At 41.6% G+C, this 18731-nt stretch overlaps 1 protein-coding gene across 2 annotated transcripts in view; it reads left to right on the forward strand.

Moving 5' to 3' along the window:
* LOC122540954 (NT-3 growth factor receptor-like) overlaps positions 1-18731 on the forward strand; it is a 767468-nt gene that overhangs the window by 736034 nt on the left and 12703 nt on the right. For both annotated transcript variants that reach the window (XM_043677305.2, XM_087981472.1), the window contains one exon: positions 6875-7033. In XM_043677305.2, coding sequence (XP_043533240.1) covers positions 6875-7033 — 159 coding nt within the window. The remainder of the gene's footprint in view (positions 1-6874; positions 7034-18731) is intronic.

The raw sequence follows: 18731 nt of genomic DNA on the forward strand, positions 1-18731 counted from the left end.
AATAGGCAAAGTCTTTCCCCTGGGGTCGGGGAGTCCAGAACTAGAGGGCATAGGTTTAAGGTGAGAGGGGAAAGATATAAAAGAGACCTAAGTGGCTACTTTTTCACGCAGAGGGTGGTACGTGTATAGACTGAGCTGCCAGAGGAAGTGGTGGGGGCTGGTACAATTGCAACATTTAAGAGACATTTGGATGGGTATATGAATAGGAAGGGTTTGGAGGGATATGGGCGGGTGCTGGCAAGTGGGACTAGATTGGGTTGAGATATCTGGTCGGCATGGACAGGTTGGACCGAAGGGTTTGTTTCCATGCTGTACATCTCTATGACTCTATGACTGTATGAATGGTGGAGCAGGCTCATCAGATTAATTGGGCACCTCTTGCTCCCAGTTTCTCTGTTTCTATGTTACATCCTTGGCAATGCTTGGTTTGAATGACTTTACCATGCACCAATGTCAGAGCCACCAACCTCCAAAACATTCCTCGAGATGGTGGCACTAGACTAATACCCTGGTGGCATGGCTGCAAATTGTAACCAGGACAACCGTGACATTTACATTTAATTAATAAATCTGAAACATAATGACGAATGACTAACATAGAGTGACTAATGGAGGCCATGTTAATTTTAATTGACTACTGTTAAACAAAATATGAAAACTGAAATTGCTGGGGAAACTCAGCAGGTCTAGTCAGCTTCTGTGGATAGAGAAACAGGAGTAATGTTTCAGGCTCCAGTCACCCTTTTTCAGAACTGTTAGTAGCTCGGAAAAGGTAGTATGTTTGCTGAAGACTGGGGGTGGTTGGGGTTGTGAAGGAGTAAGTGAAGAAGTGAAGATGGAGCCCAGGAAGAAAGGAGCTCGGTCGACAAAGGGATGGGATAATGGAAAGCCAGCGACACAGTAAAGCTGATACTGGTGATCTTCAGTAAGTGGAAATGGAGGCCTGTTGACTCCCATAGCTGTTCATGGTGTTTCTCTTCATCTGTGTTCATGTCCAGAATTGGTGCCTGATGCACTATCCTATCCAGACACTATTTGAATTTGAATTGAATTTATTGTCGTGTGTACCGAGACACAGTGAAAAGCTTAGTCTTGCGAGCAATAGATCACATAGTTAAATAGCAGTTAAAATCAAAACCACAGGTACAGGCAAATGTTAAGAGTTTGAGAGTTAATTCAGTATGCTAACAACAGTCGAGTAGAAACTGTTTCAAAACCGGCTGGTGGGTGTGTTCAGGATTCTGTACCTTCTCCCCGATGGTAGAGGTTGTAGAAAAACATTGCCAGGGTGGGATGGATCTTTGAGAATGCTGGCGGCCTTTCCTTGACAGCAGGCCTGTTAGATGGATTCTACAGATGGTGCAGTTCTAGGAGGTGCTGTTTTAAGACAGTCACTTGCCAGTGGGATTCACCCATTACTGGACAATTTCTCAATCATGCCAAAGGAGTTGGTCATTTTCTGAACATGAGTGTCATCTTCACAAAAAATGCATTGCTGGCAACAGACTTCAAAATACAGTGAGTGCTGGCGCGTGTGTATTGGAAAGAAGTTATTATTAATACTAATAGTGAGCAATGCAAGCTAACTGTAGTCATACAACGGTTCGCATGAGTGACAGGTGATACCTACATCCAGCTGAATAAACCTTAAATCAACTGAATGTGCTATTTGAACAAACACTGAGTTACCTAAACAGTAACATCTACAAGTGGCTTAATAACAGTCGTTGCACTCATTAGAATGACACATCAGCACATTCAGAGATGGAGAGTGATAGGCACATAGGTGAAGAGAGACATAGAGAAAAGTCAGAGAGAGATTAAAGATCTTTATCTTTCAAATTGACTCAGATTTCTATCAGACACTGCGCACACATGGTATTTCACCATGTACAATCAGCCTACTCTCTCTAGTGGGGCATTAAGGGCAGGACAACAAGGAGAGGAGAGACGGTGAAAGGAGACACACTGAAACGAGGGAGGTCAGGAGAAAGGGAAGGGTGGAAAAACGAGAAGTAAATTGCATTTGGAATTACATGAACTCATTTCTTCTGTCTGGAACAGATACACAATTAGAGTTATAGAGGTGTACAGCACGGAAACAGACCCTTCGGTCCAACTCGTCCATACTGACCAAATATCCCAACCTAATCTAGTCCCATTTGCCAGCACTTTGCCCATATCCCTCCAAATCCTTCCTATTCATATACCCATCCAGAGGTCTTTTAAATTCTGTAATTGTACCAGCCTCCACCACTTCCTCTGGCAGCTCATTTCATATGCGCACCACCCTCTGTGTGAAAAAGTTGCCCTCTAGATCCCTTTTATATCTTTGCCCTCTCACCCTAAACCTATGCCCCCTAGTTCTGGACTCCCCCACCCCAGGGAAAATACTTTGTCTATTTATCCCATCCATGTCCCTCATGATTTTATAAACCTCTATAAGGTCACCCCTCAGCCTCCGACGCTCCCGGGAAAATAGCCCCAGCCTATTCAACCTCTCCCTATAACTCAACTTTGGTAACATTCTTGTAAATATTTTCTGAACACTTTTAAATTTCGCAACATCCTTCCAATAGGAGGGAGACCAGAATTGTAAACAACATTCCAAAAGTGGCCTAACCAACGTTAATTAAGGAACAATTCTTTCTTTGACTTTGCAATGGAATATCATTTCTAACCCGAGAATTAGTTCAATTCTTTGAGCAGGAAAACAATACAAGTTGCTAAAGCTGTCCAACTGATCTGTATTACTGACTGAGGTGAAGAGAGCCTGCTGAAGCAAAGGCCACTCACTTAATCTGTCTCCGTCTCTTTGCAGCCTTTGTGTCACATTCCCAGTTAATAAGGTGGGAGATGGGTTATATTATGAGCAGGGAAGAAGTGATTCTCCTTGGTAATAACAATAGAAAAACAGAATATTTTTCAAAAGGCCTGAAATTTGCAAAGGATTTGGGCGTATTCATAGAAGGAGAACAGAGTTAGTGTGCAGGTACAGCAAGCAACTAGAAAGATGAATAGCAGTTGTCCTTTCGTGCAATGAGATTGGAGTACAAAAATAAACACGTTTTGCCACATTTGTTAAAGGGTTTTGATGAGACCACATCTGGAATACTGTGTGCAGATTTTGGCCCCCATGATCTAAGGAAGAATATATATATATATATATATATATATATACTTAATAATCAACCTTTTCAGACTGGATTTGAGCTGTGGGGAGAGGTTGAACAGGCTGGGGCTGTTTTCCCTGGAGAGTCAGAGACTGAGGGGTGACCTTATAGAAGTTTATAAAATCATGAGGGACATGGATGGGATAAATAGACAAAGTCTTTTCCCTCAGGTGGGGGAGTCCAGAACTAGAGGGCATAGTTTAGGGTGAAGGGGCGAAGATATAAAAGAGACCTATGAGGCAATTTTTTTCACGCAGAGTGTGGTATGTGTATGGAATGAGCTGCCAGAGGAAATGGTGGAGGCTGGTGCAGTTACAACATTGAAAAGGCATCTGGATGGGTATATGAATAGGAAGGGTTTGGAGGGCTATGGGCTGGGTGCTTGCAAGTGGGACATGGGTAGGTTGGGATGTCTGGTTGGCATGGATGAGTTGGACTGAAGGGTCAGTTTCTGTGCTGTACATCTCTATGACTCTGTGACTCTATGTTATGATACACTTCCAAAACAGGTTGGGATTCAAACCTGAGTCTTCTGTTTCCAAGGTAGAGACACTACCACTATGCCACAAGGCCCTTACTAAGGGACAGCACATGTGACTTAGAGGCAACTCAGCAAACATCAGCAGACCAGTCCCTGGGGGCGGCAGGTTTGTCCTGTGATGTCCTGATTTGAGCCTGTACTCCCTGGAGCTAAGAAGGATGAGAAGTGATCTCATTGTCACAGAGAAGATCTGAATGAGCTTGACTGGCTGAAAACTGAGAGATTGTTTCCCCACAGGGGAAAGTCAGGATTGCAGATGCTGGAGATCGGCTTATGCCGAAAACATCGATTTTCCTGCTCCTCGAATACTGCCTGACCGGCTGCGCTTTTCCAGCATCACACTCTCGAGACTGTTTCCCCCCTGTCTGGGAGTGTTGTGCACTCAAAGTGGAATGCTTGGACTGAGCCCAAGCATATGCTTTCAAGTTAAAGTTTTTTTTTAAACAACACACAATAAAAAAAAATCTATTTTGTTTATATAACCTACCTGTTTAGATATGTTATAACATATGTCTAGGCAGATGGGACTTGAACCCGGACCTTCTTACCCAGAGGTAGGGACACTATAAACTGACTGACTCCCACAGCTACCTAGATTACACTTCTTCCCACCCTGCCCCCTGTAAAAACGCCATCCCATATTCCCAATTCCTTCGCCTTCGCCGCATCTGCTCCCAGGAGGACCAGTTCCAATACCGAACAACCCAGATGGCCTCCTTCTTCAAAGACCGCAATTTCCCCTCAGACGTGGTTGATGATGCTCTCCACCGCATCTCTTCCACTTCCCGCTCCTCCGCCCTTGAACCCCGCCCCTCCAATCGCCACCAGGACAGAACCCCACTGGTCCTCACCTACTACCCACCAACCTCCAGATACATCGTATCATCCTTCGTCATTTCTGCCACCTCAAAACAGACCCCACCACCAGGGATATATTTCCCTCCCCTCCCCTATCAGCGTTCCGGAAAGACCACTACCTCCACGACTCCCTCGTCAGATCCACATTCCCCCACCAACCCAACCTCCACTCCCGGCACCTTCCCCTGCAACCACAAGAAATGCAAAACTTGTGCCCACACCTCCTCCCTCACTTCCCTCCAAGGCCCCAAGGGATCCTTCCATATCCGCCACAAATTCACCTCCACCTCCACACACATCATTTACTGCATCCGCTGCACCCGATGTGGCCTCCTATACAATGGGGAGACAGGCTGCCTACTTACGGAACATTTCAGAGAACACCTCTGGGACACCCGCACCAACCAACCCAACCGCCCTGTGGCTGAACACTTTAACTCCCCCTCCCACTCCGCCAAGGACATGCAGGTCCTTGGCCTCTTCCATAGCAACACGACGGCTGGAGGAAGAGCGCCTCATCTTCCGCCTAGGAACCCTCCAACCACAAGGGATGAATGCAGATTTCTCCAGCTTTCTCATTTACCCTCCCTCCATCTTTTCTCAGTCCCAACCCTCAGACTCAGCACTGCCTTCTTGACCTGCAATCCTCTTCCTGACCTCTCCGCCCCCACCCCCTCTCTGGCCTATCACCCTCACCTTAACCTCCTTCCACCTATCGTATTCCCAGCTTCCCTCCCCCAAGTCCCTCCTCCCGACCTTTTATCTTAGCCTGCTTGGCACACCCTTCTCATTCCTGAATAAGGGCTTATGCCCGAAACGTCGATTCTCCTGTTCCTTTGATGCTGTCTGACCTGCTGCGCTTTTTTCCAGCAACACATTTTTAAGCACTACCAATGTGCCACAAGAACCCGACTCTTCTCTGAATATATTTTAATACAAATAACCAATCAGTTCCCAACACTTGTTTGCCTTCCTTCGTTTAACTCTTGGAGCTTTTTTTGAGCTTTATTGTCATGTGTACTCATGTACAGGAGTACAGTGAAAACTCTGAGGAATGTGGGCATCATTGCCTGGCTGAACATTTATTGCTTACCTCTAATTGCCTAGAGGGAAGTTAAAAGTCAGGAGGTGAATCATTGCTGTGGGTCTGGAGCCACATGTAGGCCAAACCAGGAAAGGATGGCAGATTTCCTACCCAAAATGACATTAGTGAACCATGTAGGTTTTGACAACAATCGGCAGTCATTAGGCCCACTTTTGTTCAGACTTTATTTTACATTTAGCTATCTGCCATGGTAGGATTCAAATCCATGTCCCCAGAACATTGCCTGCAGTTCTGGGTTTCTCATCCACTGACATTACCATCGGAACACTGCCTCCCTAGCATCTTATTGACAAGAAAAGGCTGATGGGGAGGCTAACATATTAGGGGCATAGTTATCAATAAAGGGTCCAATCATTTAGGAGGAGAAATGTCTAGACTCCAAAGGTTGTGAATCCTTGGAATTCTCTACCACAGAAAGTCATGGATTTTGTGGAGCGATTACTCAATGGATATAGGGAGTGAGCAGAAAAGTAGAGTTACATATACAGAGAGTCCCTACAATGTCGACACAGAAGTCCACACCGACCCTCCAAAGAGTAACCCACCCAGACCCATTCCTCTATCCTATATTTACCCCTACCTAATGCATCTAACATCCCTGAACACTATGGGCAATTTAGCATGGCCAATTCACCTGACCTGCACATCTTTGGACTTTGGGAGGAAACTGGAGCACCTGGCGGAAACCCACACAGACACGGGGAGAATGTGCAAACTCCACACAGACTGTCACCTAAGGTTGGAATCGAACCCGGGTCCCTGGTGCTCTGAGGCAGCAGTGCTAACCACTGAGCCTGAGGTAGAAGATCGGTTGCGATCATGTAAAATGGTGGAGAAGGCTTGAAATACCAAATGGTCTTGCCCTGCTCCTGGTCCTTATGATAGTATGATGTTACTTGGCATGTTTTGGCTTTGTACTTTGTGCACACATGAATCTATGCATGTATATTTCTGGGAGTCTATACTTGTGTGTTTTAATTTCATGCTAATGCTCCCAATGTTTTCAAGTCTGTACCAATTGGGAAAATCTATGTGTATCACATAAAATTACATTCCACCAAGCTTTGATGTTTCACAGTTTTCCATCCATCTGTTAGTTTATACTGCGCCACATTTTTACAATTGTGTTACATTGTGACAAGGTACATCGTAATGTAGCTAGTCATTCACTGAGTTCAATGATTGACTGTGTTCCAGGTGGGTGGTCACACCATGCTTCCAATTCGCTGGATGCCTCCTGAGAGTATAATGTATCGCAAGTTCACCACCGAGAGTGACGTCTGGAGCTTTGGAGTGATCCTGTGGGAGATCTTCACCTACGGCAAACAGCCCTGGTTCCAGCTCTCTAACAACGAGGTAAGAGGCTGGAAGCATCATCCTGGATATCTGCTGGGGATTTGGGACGAGTTGGGGGGAGAGAAAGGCTAACATTGCTACAAAGAACGTGGGGGCTTAGAGAGAGACAGAGCCATGTGAGCAGAAGACTGTCAGACTCACCCTTCAGTCTCTCAGGCTGTTCATTCCACAACTGGTCAGTCAGCTTTCCTGAAATGATGAAGTGATGCATTAGTTTGAATGGCCAAGCACAGATTACATTGAATAACCAATATTCTCAGAACAATGATTAACACCAGATTCTGCCTTTTTATAATGTTACAACAATTCATGGAAGACATGCACCGTTCCATTTCAATTAAGTAATTTTTCAGTAGAACTGCTACTGTAGAACCACCATACATTTCTTTGGACTAAAATGAATCTGTAATTCATCCTTTCAATTTTCTAATCCTCTGTTGAATCTCTCTCATTGAGCGTAACTTGCTACAATCCAATCATTCCATGCTGAACAGCAATAATCACAACTGTGATTCACCATTGTTAGCTGCCGTCATTTTCAACTGCTTTCCCAATTAAATTTCCATGCTTATTTTTCCTAACACTTCACAGTTTAGCATAATATATCTCTTTTTAGTCTTTCACTTGATCTTTTTTTATTCTTTCGTCGCTGACTCAGCCTGGATTTATTGCCCATCCTTAATTGCCCTTGTCAAGGTATGAGTGACCCGCATTCTTTGAACTGCTGCAGTCCATGTGGCTGAGATACCACCCACAGTGCTGTTAGAGAAGGAGTCCCTGGATTTTGACTCCTTGACCGTAAAGGAGCAGTGATATATTTCCAAATCAGGATGGTGTTTAGCTAGGAGATGAACATGCTGGTAATAGTATCTCCAATATTTCTGCTGCCCATGTCCTTCTAGATAGTAGAGATCGAGAGTTTGGAAGGTGTCCTGTGAGTAACCTTTTCTTGGAAAACTGGGGATAGTTGTGCACTGAAGGGCACAAAAATCATGCAAAGTACCTCGTGCCATTTAATTTCCAGGAATGCCATCGAAATTTTCCCTCACTCCTGTTTTTGACTCTATATAGTCCAAGCAAGGTACATTTGACCCCAGCTGGTGTACCGATGTTGTGACTATCCATCACCCAATCTGCCTGACCTAGACATTATGGACTACTGGGCATCAATTTCTCCAATCAATTTCTATCTGTCAAAACCAACAACTTCTTCAATTATCCTTAAAAGCAAAGATGTTTTATTTTTCCTTCATTATTCAAAGCTTCCGCCAGTGGGGGAAGTGGCTCATCCTTGAAGATCCATTCGTCCATCTTTAAAGTGAGAGGAGAAAGATTTTAAAAAGTCATGAAGGGCAATTTTATTTTACACAGTGAGTGGTTCATGTACGGAATGGACTTCCAGAGGAAGTGATGGATAAGGGTACAGTTACAACATTTAAATGATATTTAGAGAAGAACAGAATAAAAAGTGCTTGAAGTGATATGGGCCAAACACAGGCAGGTGGCGCTAGTTTAGTTGGGATTATGGTCAGCATGGACCGATTAGACCGAAGTGCCTTTTTCTGTGCTGTATGACTTTTCTGACTTTATAACTATATGATTCTATGACTGTATGACTCAATGACAGTATGATTCTATGACTATATGACTCTATGACTGTATGAGTCATAGCCAGGCAGCATCCGAGGAGCTGTGCTTTTCCAGCACCACACTTTTCAACTCTGGTCTCCAGCATCTGCAGTCCTCACTTTCTCCTAGTTGATCTTAACCTACTGCGAATCCTCTTGCAAGGATGCCTACCTTGAAGAAGCTCTCCTCCTCCATCTACAAGGATCTCAGTGAGTCCCTCTCTCAATGCACCCCCCAGGTCATCTCTTCTGCCCTGAAGCTCTTCAGCCACGTCCTGAAACAGACTCGTTACCACAGTCACATCTCCTTCCTCAGCACCTGCCTACGGAACCAACTGACCCCACAGGGACTCCGGACTACATTCAGACCAACACAATTTGGACCCAACCAGGACAACCAGTACCTGCAACAAATCTGAAGCCTCCAGCAACAGACCTCCTTCCGGATCCTCCACTCCACGCTCGCAGCCATGCGCCGCTACCTACACTCCCTGCATTCAGCCCTGTCCCAGCTCAGGACAACACTCTCCCGCTCCTCGGATGCTGCCTGGCCTGCTGCGCTTTTCCAGCACCACACTTTTCAACTCTGGTCTACAGCATCTGCAGTCCTCACTTTCTCCTAATTGACTCTATGACTGTATGACTGTATAACTCTATGACTGTATGATTCTATAACTGTATGACTATATGACTGTATAACTCGATAACTATATGACTGTATAACTCTATGACTGTATGATTCTATTCCTCCCACCTGTCCCAGCAAGGCTCTGCTTGTCACCAACTCCATCATCCTCCTTATACACCATATCACACTGAACCAGTCTTTGTGCAATTTTCTCATCCTCTGTAACTACAAACTGATTTTCCAAACTTATATTCTTGCTGTCCCCAAAGGAGATAACTTTCATCCCCCTAATGTTGCTTCTTCACACACCTACTTCAACGCACCTTAATTTGTGCCTTTGTTACATCCAAACTCAATTATCCCAGTGTTCTCCTGACCATCTCCCATGCTTTCCCCTCATTATCCTCTGCTACTGCCCTTCCCTCCTACACAAAGTCTCACTTAGCCATCACATCTGACTTTGCGGCAACTCCTAAAATCTTCTGTCTTCAAGCCAGCTCACATTTCGTTTTTGTCTCAAGAGTTCATTCCTACATTGCAGACTCTCTGTAAATGCAGGTTGTTGTTGTTATTCCACTTGAACCTGTTTTGAACCAGGCACAGACCCTGATCTTTTCCCAACAGTCGCTGTGCCACATCCCCCTGGGGCACAGGTGCCAACCTGGGACTCGTTGTTTTGCCAGTTAGTTGTACTCAGGAACAGGTGATCACAAATGAATGCCACCATGGTTGCCATGTAATTAATTAAACTAATTAACTCCATGTATAATATGAGAGGAAGGGATTATCCACTTTGTTCGTAAAGCTGGGGAGATTTCATTTACTTTATTATCGCTTAATTTTTTTCTGTTTTAATGTTCACTCAGTTCCTGACACATCCATATACACACATCCTGCCTGGTAATTAAATGCACTCCTCAGGCTGTGGAACAAGTGGTGTATTAGAGTCTGTGATGAGCCAGATGAGTTTTTCTATTTGTTTGCATAATACTGTTCAGCAAAACAGTGTTGTCACATTGTGGAGAGATGTAACTGCCCTCCGCCATGGAGCTGTTTCAATAGGAGATTTTATCTGTGTCATTCTCTCATAATTACCAAACCATGATGGGAACTCAACTTTAGTCAATTAGACACACAGTGACTAACAATATCACATCTAGGCAGGAAATTCAAGTAAAAATTCACTTCCTGAAATATACAGATTAGGTAGTTGTGAAGAAAAAGATGATTCACTCTCTGAATGATTTAAACCTGTTGAGCACTCAGTTAGTCGATATAGGCTGGTCTCTTGTTGGTGATATTAACCCCTGAAATACATTATTTCCCCACTCTGTATATTAACCCCTGAAACACATATCATTTCCCCACTCTGTATATTAACCCCTGAAATACACATCATTTCACCACTCTGTACATTAACCCCTGAAACACACACCATTTCCCCACTCTGTATATAAACCCCTGAAACACGCATCATTTCCCCACTCTGTGATATTAACCCCTGAAATACACATTTCCTCACTGTATATTAACCCCTGAAATACACATTTCCTCACTCTGTATATTAACCCCTGAAATACACATAATTTCCCCACTCTGTATATTAACCCTTGAAATACACACCATTTCCTCACTCTGTATATTAACCCCTGAAATACACATCATTTCCTCACTCTGTGATATTAACCCTTGAAATACACATCATTTACCCATTCTGTATATTAACCCCAAAAACGCATCATTTCCCCACTCTGTATATTAACCCCTGAAATACACATCATTTCCCCACTCTGTGATATTAACCCCTAAAATACACATCATTTCCCCATTCTGTGATATTAATCCCTGAAACACACATCATTTCCCCATTCTGTGATATTAACACCTGAAACACACATCATTTCCCCACTCTGTGATATTAACCCCTGAAATACACATCATTTCCTCACTGTGATATTAACCCCTAAAATACACATCATTTCCTCACTCTGTATATTAACCCCTGAAATACACATCATTTCCTCACTCTGTATATTAACCCCTGAAATACACATCATTTCCTCACTCTGTATATTAACCCCTGAAACACGCATCATTTCCCCACTCTGTGATATTAACCCCTAAAATACACATCATTTCCCCATTCTGTGATATTAATCCCTGAAACACACATCATTTCCCCATTCTGTGATATTAACCCCTGAAACACACATCATTTCCCCACTTTGTGATATTAACCCCTGAAATACACATCATTTCCTCACTGTGATATTAACCCCTGAAATACACATCATTTCCCCACTCTGTGATATTGATCCCTGAAACATGCATCATTTCCCCACTCTGTATATTAACCCCTGAAATACACATCATTTCCTCACTCTGTATATTAACCCCTGAAACACGCATCATTTCCCCACTCTGTATATTAACCCCTGAAATACACATCATTTCCCCACTCTGTGATATTAACCCCTGAAATACACATCATTTCCCCACTCTGTATGTTAACCCCTGAAACACGCATCATTTCCCCATTCTGTATATTAACCCCTGAAATACACATCATTTCCTCACTCTGTATATTAACCCCTGAAATACACATCATTTCCCCACTCTGTATATTAACCCCTGAAATACACATCATTTCCTCACTCTGTATATTAACCCCTGAAATACACATCATTTCCTCACTCTGTATATTAACCCCTGAAATACACATCATTTCCTCACTCTGTATATTAACCCCTGAAATACACATCATTTCCTCACTCTGTATATTAACCCCTGAAACACGCATCATTTCCCCATTCTGTATATTAACCCCTGAAATACACATCATTTCCCCACTCTGTATATTAACCCCTGAAATACACATCATTTCCCCACTCTGTATATTAACCCCTGAAATACACATCATTTCCTCACTCTGTATATTAACCCCTGAAATACACATCATTTCTTCACTCTGTATATTAACCCCTGAAATACACATCATTTCCTCACTCTGTATATTAACCCCTGAAATACACATCATTTCCTCACTCTGTATATTAACCCCTGAAATACACATCATTTCCTCACTCTGTATATTAACCCCTGAAACACATATCATTTCCCCATTCTGTATATTAACCCCTGAAATACACATCATTTCCTCACTCTGTATATTAACCCCTGAAACACGCATCATTTCCCCATTCTGTATATTAACCCCTGAAATACACATCATTTCCTCACTCTGTATATTAACCCCTGAAATACACATCATTTCCTCACTCTGTATATTAACCCCTGAAACACATATCATTTCCCCATTCTGTATATTAACCCCTGAAATACACATCATTTCCTCACTCTGTATATTAACCCCTGAAACACGCATCATTTCCCCATTCTGTATATTAAGCCCTGAAATACACATCATTTCCTCACTCTGTATATTAACCCCTGAAATACATATCATTTCTTCACTCTGTATATTAACCCCTGAAACACACATCATTTCCCCACTCTGTGACATTAACCCCTGAAATAGGCATCATTTCCCCATTCTGTATATTAACCCCTGAAATACACATCATTTCCTCACTCTTTATATTAACCCCTGAAATACACATCATTTCCTCACTCTGTATATTAACCCCTGAAATACACATCATTTCCTCACTCTGTATATTAACCCCTGAAACACATATCATTTCCCCATTCTGTATATTAACCCCTGAAATACACATCATTTCCTCACTCTGTATATTAACCCCTGAAACACGCATCATTTCCCCATTCTGTATATTAAGCCCTGAAATACACATCATTTCCTCACTCTGTATATTAACCCCTGAAATACATATCATTTCTTCACTCTGTATATTAACCCCTGAAACACACATCATTTCCCCACTCTGTGACATTAACCCCTGAAATAGGCATCATTTCCCCATTCTGTATATTAACCCCTGAAATACACATCATTTCCTCACTCTTTATATTAACCCCTGAAATACACATCATTTCCTCACTCTGTATATTAACCCCTGAAATACACATCATTTCCTCACTCTGTATATTAACCCCTGAAACACATATCATTTCCCCATTCTGTATATTAACCCCTGAAATACACATCATTTCCTCACTCTGTATATTAACCCCTGAAACACGCATCATTTCCCCATTCTGTATATTAAGCCCTGAAATACACATCATTTCCTCACTCTGTATATTAACCCCTGAAATACACATCATTTCTTCACTCTGTATATTAACCCCTGAAATACACATCATTTCCCCACTCTGTGATATTTACCCCTGAAATAGGCATCATTTCCCCATTCTGTATATTAACCTCTGAAATAAACATCATTTCCTCACTCTGTATATTAACCCCTGAAATACACATCATTTCCCCACTCTGTGATATTAACCCCTGAAATACACATCATTTCCCCACTCTGTATATTAACCCCTGAAATACACATCATTTCCTCACTCTGTATATTAACCCCTGAAACACGCATCATTTCCCCACTCTGTATATTAACCCCTGAAACAGGCATCATTACCCCACTCTGTATATTAACCCCTGAAATACACATCATTTCCCCACTCTGTGATATTAACCCCTGAAATACACATCATTTCCCCACTCTGTATATTAACCCCTGAAACACGCATCATTTCCCCACTCTGTATATTAACCCCTGAAACAGGCATCATTTCCCCACTCTGTATATTAACCCCTGAAATACACATCATTTCCACAATCTGTGATATTAACCCCTGAAATACACATCATTTCCCCACTCTGTATATTAACCCCTGAAACAGGCATCATTTCCCCACTCTGTATATTAACCCCCGAAATACACATCATTTCCACACTCTGTATATTAACCCCTGAAATACACATCATTTCCTCACTCCGTATATTAACCCCTGAAATACACATCATTTCCCCATTCTGTATATTAACCCCTGAAATACACATCATTTCCTCACTCTGTATATTAACCCCTGAAACACGCATCATTTCCCCATTCTGTATATTAACCCCTGAAATACACATCATTTCCTCACTCTGTATATTAACCCCTGAAATACACGTCATTTCCTCACTCTGTATATTAACCCCTGAAATACACATCATTTCCCCACTCTGTATATTAACCCCTGAAATACACATCATTTCCTCACTCTGTATATTAACCCGTGAAACACATATCATTTCCCCATTCTGTATATTAACCCCTGAAATACACATCATTTCCTCACTCTGTATATTAACCCCTGAAACACGCATCATTTCCCCATTCTGTATATTAACCCCTGAAATACACATCATTTCCTCACTCTGTATATTAACCCCTGAAATACACATCATTTCTTCACTCTGTATATTAACCCCTGAAACACACATCATTTCCCCACTCTGTGATATTAACCCCTGAAATAGGCATCATTTCCCCATTCTGTATATTAACCCCTGAAATACACATCATTTCCTCACTCTGTATATTAACCCCTGAAATACACATCATTTCCTCACTCTGTATATTAACCCCTGAAGCACATATCATTTCCCCATTCTGTATATTAACCCCTGAAATACACATCATTTCCTCACTCTGTATATTAACCCCTGAAACACGCATCATTTCCCCATTCTGTATATTAAGCCCAGAAATACACATCATTTCCTCACTCTGTATATTAACCCCTGAAATACACATCATTTCTTCACTCTGTATATTAACCCCTGAAACACACATCATTTCCCCACTCTGTGATATTAACCCCTGAAATAGGCATCATTTCCCCATTCTGTATATTAACCCCTGAAATACACATCATTTCCTCACTCTGTATATTAACCCCTGAAATACACATCATTTCCCCACTCTGTGATATTAACCCCTGAAATACACATCATTTCCCCACTCTGTATATTAACCCCTGAAACACGCATCATTTCCCCATTCTGTATATTAACCCCTGAAATACACATCATTTCCTCACTCTGTATATTAACCCCTGAAACAGGAATCATTTCCCCACTCTTTATATTAACCCCTGAAACACGCATCATTTCCCCACTCTGTATATTAACCCCTGAAACAGCCATCATTTCCCCACTCTGTATATTAACCCCTGAAATACACATCATTTCCCCACTCTGTGATATTAACCCCTGAAATACACATCATTTCCCCACTCTGTATATTAACCCCTGAAACAGGCATCATTTCCCCACTCTGTATATTAACCCCTGAAATACACATCATTTCCACACTCTGTATATTAACCCCTGAAATACACATCATTTCCTCACTCTGTATATTAACCCCTGAAACACGCATCATTTCCCCATTCTGTATATTAACCCCTGAAATACACATCATTTCCTCACTCTGTATATTAACCCCTGAAATACACATCATTTCTTCACTCTGTATATTAACCCCTGAAACACACATCATTTCCCCACTCTGTGATATTAACCCCTGAAATAGGCATCATTTCCCCATTCTGTATATTAACCCCTGAAATACACATCATTTCCTCACTCTGTATATTAACCCCTGAAATACACATCATTTCCTCACTCTGTATATTAACCCCTGAAATACACATCATTTCTTCACTCTGTATATTAACCGCTGAAACACACATCATTTCCCCACTCTGTGATATTAACCCCTGAAATAGGCATCATTTCCCCATTCTGTATATTATCCCCTGAAATACACATCATTTCCTCACTCTGTATATTAACCCCTGAAATACACATCATTTCCTCACTCTGTATATTAACCCCTGAAACACGCATCATTTCCCCACTCTGTATATTAACCCCTGAAATACACATCATTTCCCCACTCTGTATATTAACCCCTGAAATACACATCATTTCCTCACTCTGTATATTAACCCCTGAAACACGCATCATTTCCCCATTCTGTATATTAACCCCTGAAATACACATCATTTCCTCACTCTGTATATTAATCCCTGAAGCACATATCATTTCCCCATTCTGTATATTAACCCCTGAAATACACATCATTTCCTCACTCTGTATATTAACCCCTGAAACACGCATCATTTCCCCATTCTGTATATTAAGCCCTGAAATACACATCATTTCCTCACTCTGTATATTAACCCCTGAAATACACATCATTTCTTCACTCTGTATATTAACCGCTGAAACACACATCATTTCCCCACTCTGTGATATTAACCCCTGAAATAGGCATCATTTCCCCATTCTGTATATTAACCCCTGAAATACACATCATTTCCTCACTCTGTATATTAACCCCTGAAGCACATATCATTTCCCCATTCTGTATATTAACCCCTGAAATACACATCATTTCCTCACTCTGTATATTAACCCCTGAAACACGCATCATTTCCCCATTCTGTATACTAAGCCCTGAAATACACATCATTTCCTCACTCTGTATATTAACCCCTGAAATACACATCATTTCTTCACTCTGTATATTAACCGCTGAAACACACATCATTTCCCCACTCTGTGATATTAACCCCTGAAATAGGCATCATTTCCCCATTCTGTATATTATCCCCTGAAATACACATCATTTCCTCACTCTGTATATTAACCCCTGAAATACACATCATTTCCTCACTCTGTATATTAACCCCTGAAACACGCATCATTTCCCCACTCTGTATATTAACCCCTGAAATACACATCATTTCCCCACTCTGTGATATTAACCCCTGAAATACACATCATTTCCCCACTCTGTATATTAACCCCTGAAACACGCATCATTTCCCCATTCTGTATATTAACCCCTGAAATACACATCATTTCCTCACTCTGTATATTAACCCCTGAAACAGGAATCATTTCCCCACTCTTTATATTAACCCCTGAAATACACATCATTTCCCCACTCTGTGATATTAACCTCTGAAATACACATCATTTCCCCACTCTGTATATTAACCCCTGAAATACACATCATTTCCCCACTCTGTGATATTAACCCCTGAAATACACATCATTTCCCCACTCTGTATATTAACCCCTGAAACACGCATCATTTCCCCATTCTGTATATTAACCCCTGAAATACACATCATTTCCTCACTCTGTATATTAACCCCTGAAACAGGAATCATTTCCCCACTCTTTATATTAACCCCTGAAATACACATCATTTCCCCACTCTGTGATATTAACCTCTGAAATACACATCATTTCCCCACTCTGTATATTAACCCCTGACACAGGCATCATTTCCCCACTCTGTATATTAACCACTAAAATACATCATTTCCCCACTCTGTATATTAACCCCTGAAATACACATCATTTCCCCACTCTGTGATATTAACCCCTGAAATACACATCATTTCCCCACTCTGTATATTAACCCCTGAAATACACATCATTTCCTCACTGTAAATTAACCCCTGAAATAGGCATCATTTCCCCACTCTGTATATTAACCCCTGAAACACATATCATTTCCCCACTCTGTGATATTAACCCCTGAAATACACCTCATTTCCTCACTCTGTATATTAACCCCTGAAATACACATCATTTCCTCACTCTGTATATTAACCCCTGAAATACACATCATTTCCCCACTCTGTATATTAACCCCTGAAATACACATCATTTCCTCACTCTGTATATTAACCCCTGAAACACATATCATTTCCCCATTCTGTTTATTAACCCCTGAAATACACATCATTTCCCCACTCTGTATATTAACCCCTGAAATACACATTTCCTCACTCTGTGATATTAACCCCTGAAATATATATCATTTCCTCACTCTGTATATTAACCCCTGAAACACGCATCATTTCTCCACTCTGTATATTAACCCCTGAAATACACATTTCCTCACTCTGTGATATTAACCCCTGAAATACACATCATTTCCCCACTCTGTATATTAACCCCTGAAACACGCATCATTTCCCCATTCTGTATATTAACCCCTGAAATACACATCATTTCCCCACTCTGTATATTAACCCCTGAAACACGCATCATTTACCCACTCTGTATATTAACCCCTGAAGAACACATCATTTCCTCACTCTTTATATTAACCCCTGAAACACGCATCATTTCCTCACTCTGTATATTAACCCCTGAAATACACATTTCCTCACTCTGTGATATTAACCCCTGAAATACACATCATTTCCAAACTCTGTGATATTAACCCCTGAAATACACATCATTTCCCCACTCTGTGATATTAACTCCTGAAACACACATCATTTTGCCACTCTGTATACTAACCTCTGAAATACGCATCATTTCCTCAATCTATGATATTAACCCCTGAAATACACATCATTTCCTCAATCTGTGATATTAAACCCCTAAAACACACATCATTTCCCCAAGCTGTGATATTAACCCCTGAAACAC

Source organism: Chiloscyllium plagiosum, unplaced genomic scaffold (genome assembly GCF_037043375.1).
Source record: "Chiloscyllium plagiosum isolate Xiang-an unplaced genomic scaffold, Cpla_swu_hap1 HiC_scaffold_39, whole genome shotgun sequence".
NCBI lineage: Eukaryota > Metazoa > Chordata > Chondrichthyes > Orectolobiformes > Hemiscylliidae > Chiloscyllium > Chiloscyllium plagiosum.